The 14,103-nt window shown below is 39.7% G+C and overlaps 1 protein-coding gene across 1 annotated transcript; it reads left to right on the top strand.

The window, feature by feature from the left end:
• Positions 1–515: 515 nt before the first annotated feature.
• On the top strand, positions 516–2,835 carry LOC140223924 (uncharacterized; the record flags this gene model as incomplete). The annotated part of the gene is made up of 1 exon (XM_072296444.1): positions 516–2,835. A coding segment is annotated over one exon (1,458 nt), but the record flags the coding sequence as incomplete, so codon positions are not given.
• Between the last annotated feature and the right edge of the window lie 11,268 nt (positions 2,836–14,103).

Raw genomic sequence — 14,103 nt, 5'->3', positions numbered from 1 at the left:
ATTGAAGCAGAAATGTTAAGGTGCTCAATCCCCGAAGATTTGTGGTTTGAAAGAGAGCAGTGGAGGTTAGGAGTCGTAGAGCGCGAGGGAGTGCTGTAAAGCGACTTGTATGTATGTATTTTAATTTGAGGATGCTTCTCGATGTGAGCGCCGCCGGTCGCATCACAAAAACTATTACTAGCTGTACGGAAAAAAATGGATTACTGATTTAACGATTAAATTGTCAAAAAATATGTCCGAAATTTTTCAGATGTACATTTCACCATAGAGGGAGGCTAATTTAACGACGAGGGTGGTTAAATTAGCATTTTTCTATTGTAAAATCTGCATTGAAATATGCCGGACCCTTTTTTTAACTAAAAAATTGTCGAATCGGCAATTTTATTTTTTTCCGTATGACAAGCTTCCTCCTGTATGCATAGATTTACTAACCCAATGTACGTTAACTCACTCCAGTAGATCATGGGTTATCGGTTTGAAAATTTCATTCTCAGATTCGCTAATCCCATTTTTGTTTTGCCAAAAGGTTAGTGCCGAAGAACTTCCAGCCGGGCAAGTCACTGCTCGACCCGACGCAGAGCTTCTCGTACACGCAGCTCCAGTTCGGCGACAACTCGCCCAACGAGAAATACTACTCGAAACTGCACGACCTCAGGCAGAAACTAGTCCCTCAAGCAGAGCAGCACGTAGCACAGCGCTCCGCTCCCAAACAGCGCCCGAAGTACGAGCCAACCTACGTCTACGACACCGCCGCCTACCAGATCGAATCCTCCACCCCTAACTCGCTCCCGCACTACGTAGCCTCCACCCCGAAGGCCCACTACGTCAGCCAGTACTACCACCCCACGGCGACGGCACGGCCCAGCCTCGTCTACACCCAGTCCTCTGGCGACAGCGGGCTCGTTCACCCTAAAGCCGAATCCTCGACCGCCAAACCCGTCCTCAGACCACAATACATAGCCACCACCCCCGATTACTACTACGAATCCACCCCCGCCCCTCAATACGAGACCCCTAAACACCAGAAAAAGCTCCAGAAACTAATTGCGCCTGATTTTGTAACAGCCGCGGGCGAGCAGCAATTACGGCAGCTGCAGCGGTTACAACAGCTCCAACAAGCCCAACAACAACAGAATTACGAGGCGCAAGGGATCGAATTCGACCAGGACCTCCAGCTCTACTCGCAGCCGACGAAAGGCTTCTACGCCAATATCAAGAAAGCGGCTGTTCATACACCCAGCCCGAGCCCTGCTTACGCGACGGCGAGTCCCGCCTACGCCACCGCTCCCAGCAAGTCAGCCTACTTCGTTTCAACAGCCGCACCCCACACGGTCCGCGAGAGCAACCAGGAGGACTATGGAAACAACGAGTTGAGTGAACTCTCCGTCCAAACACCGGACGGTCGAAAGCCGCTCACCCCGGCTGAAATCAAAGCCCTCGTCAGCGCCGGTTTCCACATCCCCGAACTGAAACACCAAGACCCGAGCGTGGCAGTTCAACCGGTTCGCCGGCCGGTCTACAGCTACCAACCGGTTCAGGGGCACCCTACGCGCGCCCCTGTCACCGAAACCCCCGACTACGTCACGCGGGTGAGCCCCACCTACACGCCGACGTATACACCGGTGTATTCGACGGCCTCACCCTACGACGAGGTGGATTCCAACCAGAGGGCCACCGAACAGAGGTACCGCTCGACGGTGTCCCACCTGACCGGGAGGAAGAGGGTGACCGTGGCGGCGACGCCAGCGCCCCTATCGGCCGAGGAGGAGAAACTCGGGCTGCCACGAGATGGAGTCCGGCACTATTATAGGGTAGACGCCAGTGACAGCGGGACTGCGCCTCAAGCTTACGTCCTCGTAGGGGGACACGTTCGGGCTCCCGTCCAAGGTCCAGCGAGAGGATTGGGTCAGTATTCGAGCCTCCTGGTGTCCAGGAGTGCTGATCAAGGCAAGAAAACAGAGAAAGCGCGCTGAAATATTGTGATTAATCCATTGATGGAATCATCGATTTGATTATTTTGCAAGCCTATGATGTTGCTGAGTAGAGCTCAAACTCGGTGGGTTCCCACGATGACTCACGTACCGCGTCGATAGATCCCTCATTGGGTGGGCACTTCCTACCTTCAGGGATAGTTGGAGTGCATTTTGCAATTTGGAGCTATAAATTCTGGCTCATCTGAAAAAACACTTATGTGCATAGGTAAACAAATGGCACATACGTTGTTTTAAACCGGGCTAGAATTTTTAGTTCCAAATTGCAAAATGCAGTCCAGTTATCGGGTGAGAACAACGAGGCTGCAAATTTGATAAAATACCAAAGTACAAAATTTCATTAAAAATGTTCCTCGGAGAAATACTGATTGCAGAAGTGTATTTTCATACGCTGATGTATATTTTTCTGTTGAATTAGGAAGGAGGAGAAAACCATACCAGTGCGATCAAAATTAGGTTCTTAGAACTACAGAGTAACGTTCGTAATGATCTTCAACTTAAATGCTTTTATGTTAAGAATTGTAAATAATGTATTTAAATTAGTTTCAAGGCATTTGTGATTATTTTTCAGGGGCCAAAGAAGAACAATTTAAAAGGACCACGAGCGTAGGATGGAACTACAGTAATAAAAATTTAAAATTTCGCTCACGTTAATGGTTTAATTTAAGTTAATGATCACGGAAAAAATTAAATTGCCGATTTAACAATTCAATTGCTAAAAAAAGTGACTGCAATATTTCAACGTAGATTTCACAACACAAAAATGCTACTCTGAACCACCCCCGTGGTTGAATTAGCTTACAATAGTGGTTAAAGTAGCATTTTTGTGTTATGAAATCTACCTTGGAATATTGCAGTCACTTTTTTTAGCAATTGAATTGTCAAATCAGCAATTTAATTTTTTCCGTGAGCTCATTATACTTTTCAATAATGTATGCCAAAACAAGATTTAATCACTGAATTGAATTATCAATTTTGGGTTGAGTCCCTCGTCTGGGATTGCCATTTTTCATCTTCATGCGTTAAGAGAATGATACATGCGAGCCTGGTTCGAGTGTCTTGTTATGTTGTTATGGGTGTAGAGGAGGAAAATAAAATATCCTGTCAGGGATGCCGCGCAAATCTGTAAAAATCTGGGTTCATTGTATCTACGATTATGAACAATATATTATGATGAAATAGCAGGGCTTGCAAAGAATGGCCTCTCTGAGAGCACGATTATTTCGTGCCAAGAGAACGTAATATACAATTCGTGTGACGTAGGTGCCTACAATATGAAATACCCACATTGTTTCCAACTTCAAGGGCTTGTTTCATTGTTTCAAAAATGCAATACAAGCCAGTATACGACGTGGAAGATGATGCCGTGAAAATTGGAAGATAAACTGTCCCTTAAAGCCATTTAAGCAGAAAAAACACACTTAGGAGGAAAACTTATAAATTTTGAATGAATTATTTTGACAAGAAGATGCGAATTTTCTCGTTCCAATGTACGTAAAAAGTCTGCCCTCTCTGTCGTGCCTTAAGATTTCCCCAAGATTTGAATTGAAGAAAAAATAAAAAACGCACCGAGTTAAAGTTGAAATCGATTTTTCTAACACTGCTTAAAAAAAGGAGAAGGTCTGGTCTAAGATTTACTTTTAAAGTCTAATAAACACATTTTGGTGACAGAAGAAAAAAATATGTATCTCCGACTGTCGCATTGTAAATCTTCGCTCGTCTTTTATTTTCAAAAAGAAATTTAACCAAAATTAATCTTGACATTTTTCGTAAAATTCCTTTATTTACCGAAAATATTCGGAAAAAAATACAAGGGCATGTTCGGGGTAGTTCTTCCTCTTCCTTAAAAAAATGAAAAAAGAAAGAAAGAGAGAGAAAAATTATTTTAATCTCGCAACTTGAAGAAATCATTACACAGCTCGGCATCATTCGTTCACAACAAGAACCGAGCCAGTTTCGGGAAGTACAATCGTTCGATTCATTAGCCGCAATATCATAATTCGTGTGAATCTATTTGACTGTTGGCCAATTTTTCACGGTACGACAATGGAATTATGAGTTGGTGTGTTTAACCGAGAGTCCATTGACAAAGCTCGATTTGAAACAGGGCCGTAAATTACCTTCACTTTCATTCAAAACAAGGAATAGAGGGGTTTCCTCATGATTTTCGCACGAAAGCATGAGAGTATTGGCCCTCACTCCCACGCCCCCCCTTCACCTGGTGCCCCGCGATCTTATACGCGCTCGGTTGCATAATCCAGCGCACATGCGCGCACTGACAAGCATCCTTGTCAGATCTATCCTAAAAATAATGTGCGCTTCATGCGATATTATTGTAATATTATCAAGATAAAACTGAGAAACTTTGATAATTTGAAGTATCGACCCATGAATGGTTTCGATGGTGAGACAAATAAATTTTCTTTAAAAAAATAAGAACATATCAATTTAAAAATACGATATAAATATTAATTAAAATAAAAAATAAACTACGAATAAATTATTAACTCTAGAAAATGGTCCAAAAATATGTTTTTAAATTAAAACAAAATTCGCTTTGACCTGAGGACTTTTTTTAGTATTTAAAAAAAAGAGTGAGATATTTGTTTTTCCAATTCAAAGAAATGAGACTTCGTCATAGATGACAAAATTTATTTTCTTCAAATTAGAATTTAAAAAAAAAAAATATTTATCCACCAAAACAAAGTCTCTCTCTCTCAAAAAAAAAAAAAAAAATTCTTTACCTCAAACGAATTTTCTTGATATCAAGGAAAATTTTGTTCAAATTTCTTTGACTGTTTTTTTCCAGTAAAAATAAAACGTCCTCAGAGAAGTAAACTGATTTTCATACTGACGAGGACGCGATGTTTATAATAAGCGGAGCATTTTCGGTTGAGATCCGGCATTGTATGTGAGCAACAATCGAGGACCATTACTCATGTGTTTTAAGAGTATAAAGGGAAACACAACAAGAGAGCGGCGACCGTAGGTTTCTGCATGATTTTGTTTTGTCCTCTGACCTAGTAGTCTTAGCCCAGAAAATTATTCAGATGAGACTGTCATCACGGTCTGACGGCTCACGGCTTTATTCGGCGTTGAAAAAATGACGCTTTAAATTCGCTTGGAAAGGAACAGGAACAAACCTTGAGTATAAAACATGTCGCTCTCCTTTCGATTTTAAGAAGAAGTGTTAAGTGTTCCTCAGGTCTGTAGATAGATGATAACAATTAATTTTAAGCCGCTGATCCCGTAAATAACCTCATTTTTTTTTATCGTTTTCCACAATTCCAGAAAATCTATCCTTTTTTGGAATAGCTTCGTGCGCTATTTTTTGAAGATTGTGAAAAGTCACTCTAGAAAAAATTTATTTTTTTGAGGAACTGGAAGCTGATGAAGATAATTTGAGGTTATTGTCGCATTCAGTGCTTTGAATTACGCTGGAATTATCTATCTGAAGACCTGGGAAAGTCTTGACACTTTCCCTTGGAAAGCGGCAAGAGAGTTTTCCCCGACATTTTCCCGGAAAAAATGGATGTTCTAGAGACCTGGGGGATGATGGGAAAAACGGATTTCATTTTTGTGCTCAAGATCACAATGTACCAGTAATACACACAGCCACGATTCAACGATATATTTTACTTGTTTCTTGTTGCATTGTGTTCTCAAAGAGGTATTACATACTTGATACTTGCAGTGGAAACGGCCATAAATTCCTTAAGAATCACATTGCATTATCTGACTGCGAGTTAGGGGGGAAAAATAAATACATAAACAAACTGCCAAAACTTGCCATGATAGGTTAAGGCTGTATCAAGTAATATACTTAATTTTAATTCAGAGGCATGTTCTACGTGTTAAACTACAATTAATTATAAAATTGCACCACACCAGACAAAGTATCACCCATTTGCAATTCTGAATCACTGTTGCCACCGTGTTGCTCTGGAAACATAATATTAGAGGTTAATTTTAGTAAATTCATGTTACCTACTTACTACCAAATTTTAATATAGTTACCATTGTGTAATGTAAATAAATAATTGTAAATAAATAATACTTTTTTAAGCGTAAGCATGTGCGTTCTTATTGCTCTTGAAAATTTATCCTCAGGGTTACTCCCTTGCGAATAGATAAGCATCAATGATTGGTGATGTCATTTTAAAATTGAACGAAACAGTTACAAGGCGACCGTTAACAGTATTGGCTTTCCTCCGTGACACAATTATTATAATGGATCCATCTAAATGTTTATCAAGTTTTATGCAAAACACTATGAATTTATTTAAACATAATTGTTGTTATAGGTATCTAATTTATTGAAGTAAAAGATAGTAATTGTCGCCTTGATACCTTAATATCAGTTTATTTCAACACAGCACTTCGCACAGCATGAATTGTAATACACTCATATTGAGGTATCAAGGCTACAATTACTATCCTTTACTTCTCTTATGAATTTAACTCAACAATTTTACTTAAATCACTCCTTCGAAAAATCGTCGCAGGTTGCTCATTTTGGGGACACGAAGCTTAAATAGACAGACTCTGCCACCTCACGACGAAATATAATTCGTGGGCGGGTCCCGAAGTCAGTGGCGATTCTGCAAGTTGGCAATACTGTTTTCCTCCATTTAAAGCCACTATTAAAATCGATTTTAAGCGAAAAAAGCTGCCTCACCAAGAATAAATTATTTTAAATCCATTTAAATGGAGGAAAAATTGTGTTGCCAATTTTCAAAAATCGCCACTGCCCGAAGTTCAGGCCATATGAATGTCTGAAGTTTTCAGATCGTTAATCCGGAAACGTGAGGAGCAGCTGCCGAAGTTCAGCTCACATATTTGAAGTAATTAGGTACTTCGGTTGACTCTATAGAGGTACGTCACATGCGTCACCGAAACTTCGGCAGCTGGCGCCCTCAAGTTTTCGTATGAACGATCCAAACACTTGACAGATCCATTTAACTTGAACTTTGGGTCTCGCATGCACGAGATTTTTTTCTCCTTGTATGCCACCTCACCTCAGACCTCCAATTAAATTACAAAGAAAAGATGGATACTCATTTTTTAGGTGAATATAAAAACTTTTCTGCCAGGAAATTATGCCAAAAATGCACCTTTTTCTGGCTAAGAGCTTTCCAAGTTCAGAGGGAAAATTGTTGATCTATAATAGGAATTATCATAGGGTAATTTTTTTCCAGTATAAAATTAGAATTCAGAATTTTTATGTATGTCAACAGGTTTTTATAAATAGGAACAAAACTTATTTTCCCAGGAACGAGCCGATTGGAGATTTTTGGAATCCCTCATCAAATCAGAAATCAATTTCAAATGTTGGATATGCAGTATATTTTGACAAATTGGTTCATTGGAAAAAAATTAGTGTTTAATGAGTAACTTTCAGATATAGCCCAGATTATAAACACATATTCAATGAAAGAAAAACAAAAATGGTTTCCTAATTCATGATTTTTTTTTCTTTTTTTCTTTATGGCCACTATGTTTAGTTCTCTATCTTAGTGAGTATTTCGACCAAATATTCTAGAGGCCCTTAAAGGTTCAAATACAGATTTAGAAAAGCCTGGAAAAGGCTGGAATTTTAGGTGCCATGGAGCCCTAAAGTAAATTTTTAGGATTTTTGGCTTCTTATGAATGGTGGAATTTGAGAGCCCGATACTGAAATTTCGCTGGAGAAAAACCGCTTGGGACGGACTGCCATGGGTGGAAATAGGGGTGGTGTGGGGGGGGGGGGGCTCGGCTTTCCATAGAAATCTTTATACACGATATATCTTTTATGCTGAAAATTGGATCAATTTTTGCGTTGGAAGAATAGCTTGAAATTGTTCCTGAGAAGACTCCATTTTTCAAAATTTTCCGGAAACGGTCCACCGGACCCCCCTCTAAAGCTAGAGGAATTCCTCAAACCTTCCTTTGGAGCGAAAAGGGTACTGTAGATCCCCCTTGATACTGAAGACCCTCTTGCCCCTCCCCCGAAAAGTTCCTACTTCCGCCCATGAAAACTGTTCACACAAAGGTACAAAAAATCATGGATCGAGTTGCTGTTTCTTGGGAAAAATTCTAAAGTCTGCCAATCATTCTTTCGGCATGTAGTTAAATTTCATAGTATGACGATTACTATGTGTGACATCCCTAATTTTAGGGCTACTTTAATATTTAACTGCCCTTGAATAAAAAGACCGTGGAGGCTGGAACGGTGGGGAAGTCGTAGCCTTAAATGAACAATGCGTTTTTTGAGAAACGTGAAATGCCTTCAAATTAGAGAGTATGCAATCCGCAAATGTGCGGGCCCCTGAGCCTGAGCGCTGATCCGGCCCTGCGAGTTGATGTCTTTACTGATCTTACAATCAGTTTCATGTAAAGGTACACAATGTCAATGTCACAAGTCACATCCGCGACTGGTCAGTGGGTCAGGAAAAAACCCGCGGCGTGTCCTGATTTTGGACGGCGCATTTCCATCGACAAGTCATAAACAGAGATAAGTTAGAGGAGAATCATCCTTTTTGACATGCGGGGGGAATCAAGCAGTGTGCCATCGCATCAGGACAATATCTTCGTACTCAAAGCAGATGAGGAAGGACGTAGAGTACCGTAGAGACCGTCCGCACGGAGAGGGAAATCACTATATTGATGTAGAGTCACTTTCTATTTAAAAAATTAAGTGTAACAGGATGGAATGATTCCACAAAACGATAATTCACTGTTGATTTTTTTCTCTTCTTCTATTTGCAATAGACACGAAGAGACAGCATTCCGAACAGCCTGTAGTGTAAGATAAGGAGGACAAGTCAACGCTTTTACCTTGAAGCTATCATACCTCAAAGTGCCTTCAATGCGTTGGCACACAATTTAGCTTACACGTCCGTAATTAATTCTGATTCTCGGCAGGAACTAATTTGATATTACAAAATACAAATTCAAACAGCTCTCTTTGTTTTCTCAGCCAAAGCGTATGTGAACTGGGCAGAGAATCCAAATTCGAGTCCATTGTCTGTGATTTTGGAAAGAAAAAAAAAAAAAAAAAAAAAAAAAATGAAATTACCTTCACATGTAATTGTGGCAGCAGGATAAAAACAATTGTATCCTATGTATACCTATCTATACCTCTAATAAGTTGATAAAGTTCCTCCAGAAGATGCACCCAGGGATTGTATACATAGGATAATGTAAGTATATAACTCGCAATTGTAGAGCGACGTTTAATTTATTTTTTTTTTTTTTGGTAATTCTTCCATTTAATCCATATCTAACAAGACAGCTGTGATTGTTATCAGCGGCTCCTTATTTGCAACTACTGGAAAATGGGGCAGTGGCGTTGATGGTCTAAAATTGGTTTTTATTTAATGAATTTGGGATTCATGTTTGAGTGAGCTGATAGCGAATACAGTTTACGTTTGGTCAACGGTGGACATGTATTGAAATATTAGACTTGTAACGTTGCCATGAAATATTACTTTTCAGTAGGATGCTGCGTGTGAGTTAAATCACAAGTAAATTCATCATGTAAAGCAATATTTTTAGACTAACTAACCGCTTTTAACTAACTTTACTTCCTAACCGTTTCACACGTTCATTTGTAATTCTAGGGAGAGTTCGAGGTACTCTTTTTCTCAACAAACGTAGCACTCGAATATTCAACTAAAAACTATGATCTTTAAGAACCTTAAAACTGCCTTACTTAGATAATATTTCAAACGAATGATGACCGGACCTCGTCTCACAAAACAGAATGACCTCTGTTTGCTGAGATGTTCAGCACTTATGTCATTCAACCACAAAAGGCCTTCAAATCTCTTAAACTAGAATGAGGAAATATGAAACGATGATGAGGATGAGCATATGCATCTGGATCCAAAATTATGGGTAGAATGCTTTTAAAAGACACATAATCAAGTCTTGAAGTAATGAAGAGTCTCTCTAAGTCACTGTAACACAACGGAAGATTGCATCCATGCGGAGAAACATCAAATTAGACAGATTAAGTGTGCCAGCTGTTAAACTCAACTTATTCCCGTGATGGCTTACAATCATGAGCTGCATAATCCGCGGCGTATGCGTTCCAAAGAATAATGTAAGCCAATGATCTCGGATGGGCCGTGTTGCATAATCCTGTAGCGGATTCCGTGCATGACATCTCTTTCGCGCCACGGTCGCGTCGTTTCAACTGAACATATTTCTGCCAAACGGAGCTATGTGCATTATAACGTGAGCCCTGTTATGCACATATTCTTATGGGTCTCAGGGCTCATGTTATAATGCACATAGTTCTGTTTGACAGAAATACGTTCAACTCAGTGACCGAATGACTCTCTTCCTTCAGCCGCACGCTGAAAAGCCGGACATGCACTCGTGCGTTATGACGCGTATCTGAGGATGACATGCGTTAAATCGTCGCTCCTCCGGCGTAAGGGCGTATCGAGATTTCTGCATGAGCCCTAGAAAGCATGGATTTATTCGTAAAACAGGGCTCACGTGAAAATTGGGATACCATATGCATATACCATATACCATGCATGAGCCCTAGAGAGCATGGATTTATACGTCAATGCATACCATATACCATGCATGAGCCTTAAAAAGCATGGACTCATACGTAAAACAGGGCTCACGAAGAAATTGAGATACCATATACCATGCATGAACTCCAAAAAGTATGGATTCATACGTAAAACAGGGCTCAAGTGGAAATTAAGATATCACATGCATACCATATACCATGCATGAGCAATAGAAAGCATGGATTTATACGTACAACAGGGCTCACGTGAAAACTGGGAGACCAAATACCATGCATGAGCCCTAGAAAGCATGGATTTATATGTAAATCAGGGCTCACGTGAAAATTGGGATACCATATGCATACCATATACCATGCACGAGCAATAGAAAGCATGGATTCATACGTAAAACAAGGCTCACAAGAAAATTGGGATACCAGATGCATACCATATACCACATGCATGAGCCCCAAAAAACATGGATTCATACGTAAAACAGGGCTCACATGAAAATTGAGATACGCCCTTACATCCGAGGGGCGACGATATGCGAGGGGCATTCAACTTTCATAGAGAATAACGTCGTATGAACATTCGGGCGTTGTCAGGTTTCCTCTGATAAAATATATGAATTTTCTGAGAGAAATTTGTAACTTTATTTCAGAGGCAGCGTATTTTTTCTACCTTGCAATCAGACCTCTGCCATATGAGGCAATATAAACGAAGAGGCAAAAGTCGACTTCGGAGGTCAACGGCTTGATGATGATTAATGAGTGACTTTTTGAGCATAAAATCAGATAAAATTTGCCGAATGATGACTGATGAAAATCTGGGCGAGCATTTTCTTAGGCGAGTTTTTGCAAATTAGGCTAGGGTCGCTGAACCAATCGATTAACTCTTTGGTCTCAGTCATCATTGGGCGAATCTAAGTGTTGACTTCCGAAAGTTACTTTTGAGCTCTCGGCAAACGATCAAATTCCTGGACCAGCCCCCATTCACGTGTCGGGCGTTATCAGTTTTGAAATAGTTACATTTGAGTTTTCAAATGAAAACAAGGCAGATATGATCCGTTCAGTAAAAAATGATGTATGGTGGCACTCCAATTAAAACAAAAAAGAATGTTGCATAGTGACCAACAGTCATTAAATGGTCTATTTTGATCAAAATTGGATCGGAGTTTGATCTCAATCTTCTCAATCGGCCTTTATTCTATAGGAAATATAGCGGAATATATTTTCTCTATTGTGTTTCTTCAAAATTCCAAGGAATTTTATTCGTTTTTTGATCTACAGTTTACTTGAACTACTTCAGAGAAAGCACTAAGAGTTCTCAAAATTCAATATTTTATCATTGGATCTTTGATAAAATTTGAGGTTGATATTTTTCCATTCGAAAGCTGGGGCAAAAAATCAATTACTGAGGTGTTCTTTCCGAAATCCCTAATAATGTTCAAGTAGCAGATAAATCGATTTACCGCACACCACGATGGAGGATGTAGATTCGATCGACATGCACCGATCGAAAAATAAAAACGTTAATCGATTAACACCGATTCCATCGACAAATGATTTAAAACCGGTGTCGATTCGATCGAAGAACCCGCGAATCGATCGACAAAATCTGTGAATTGGTGGAATTTTGTCGATTGAATAACGTTTATGTTTTTCGATCGAACCATACTCTACGCTCGATACACCATCGATCTACTTGAGGATCCGACTGCAGTTATGCGGTCTGAACGAGGCAGTACTTCTGCCGTACCGTAAGGAAGAACGTCGTATGAGCAATTAGGGGTTGCCAAATTTCCTTCGACAAAACTTAAATTTCCACGAGAATTTCTGAAGATTTCTCTTCCGATTTTTCAGAGGATTTACTCCATAATTCGATTTAAAAAGTCTGAAAGTTTCAAGGAAAAAATTCACAACTTTTTCTCAAAATTTTATATTTCCTCAGAGGAAATTTGGCAACATTCGATTGATTCTACGCCTTTTCTACTTAGAACAGCAGACTTCCTGGATGTGCTCAACGTAGCGCGCGCGCGCCACGCCGTACAGTGGATCGAGTCAATAGGAAAGGTACACTGAAAAAAAAGTGGAAGTGGGATTGACCATAATGGTATAGTAAAAAAAAATATGGTGATAAAAAGCCAAATAATGGTCGATTTAAGCATCTAGATGAAAGTGAGAATCATACTCGATATAAAAATTACCATACCCGGATTGTAAATATCAGTTAGGTGTGTCTGTCCATCGTTTAGGTATTTCTCACCATCAGCTGGGTATTTTTTACCATACGATGAGTTAAAAGTATGGAATAACATGGTAACACTTGCGTTTGATATCTGTAGGCATCTGTATGCGACTGGTCATGGTGTTGGTAGGTTAAATTTACCATACTGGTATAGTCAGCGTGGTGAGAGCTCCCGCTTGACTGCGCTGCGGTCTGTGGTCCGCCATTTTTCGTTTGTCTGTTTGTCAGTTATAAATTTATCACGTTGAGGGTCGGAGTCCGTGGCTGTGTTTTATTGATCCATATTAATCCATGTGAATCCACGCGTAATTTGCCCAAATTTGTGTTCGAATTGTCCCTAAAGCTACCGTCTTCTCTTCGAATCTATCTATATTGATCTGCCACATACATTTTCTGAGATTTTTTCGTTATTCGTATCGACCAATTTCTGGAGGTTAGGAGTTGCTACAATGAATCTGGCTTGCAAAGTGAAGGAATCCTGAAAATTTGAAAACCTTCGCAAAGTTGTTCTGCAATCCAGTGAATATCGGTTCTGTGTAAAGTCATTTCGAAAACATAAAAGTGCGGAAGTAATTTGAAAATAATCGACTAGAAGTGATTTTTGAATACTTCGTTCGTAGGTATATCTATATTCTTGTTAAAATTTTCGAAGCTCAACATACTCAGATGAAGAGACAAATGTGCGTGGGATTGATGTTTAACTGTAACTTTAAGCAAAATTTGGCAGCTTCTGCCCCCACCGTGAACCGTGCGATTGGATTTTCATGTAGTGTCTTTTGTGGGTATATTTTGAACTATCTATTTATTATATGCAATTAAATTTTCCGTGGATCTGATTTAGTCTGTAAATGATACCTTAACGCGAATAACAAGTATGGTTTTGGTATCATTTACTTGAAATCAGTGAAGCAATTATCTGCTATTTCTCGTTGAAACTGTCTTTAACTGCCATTGATTGTGTATGTAACGGAATTTCTAAAAGTAAGATGTAAGTAAAATATCCACGACTTTCATCAAAAGCATTTAATATATAAGATGAGTGGATTTTAGAATCTACAAGGTTTGTCGCAGCATCTGGATGCTTGAAATTACCATACTAGTCAGTCGGGAACGCCACACTGGCACTGTGTCGCATAGTGTCAGCCGTATCGTGTTATTTACCATACCGGTATATTGGTAACTATGCTGCAGCTTCACTGTGTAAAAAATCAAGTAGACAGTATGGTAAATAACACCCAAACTCTGGTAAATCCCACCGATTATTTTTTTCAGTGTAGGACAAAATTTGGGGGCTGTAAAAGCTTATAACTCCATTTATACACAATTTTGAGGTTCTAAAAGTGGTTCCA

This window comes from Bemisia tabaci, chromosome 2 (genome assembly GCF_918797505.1).
Source record: "Bemisia tabaci chromosome 2, PGI_BMITA_v3".
NCBI lineage: Eukaryota > Metazoa > Arthropoda > Insecta > Hemiptera > Aleyrodidae > Bemisia > Bemisia tabaci.
This window is presented reverse-complemented; position numbering and strand designations above follow the sequence as displayed.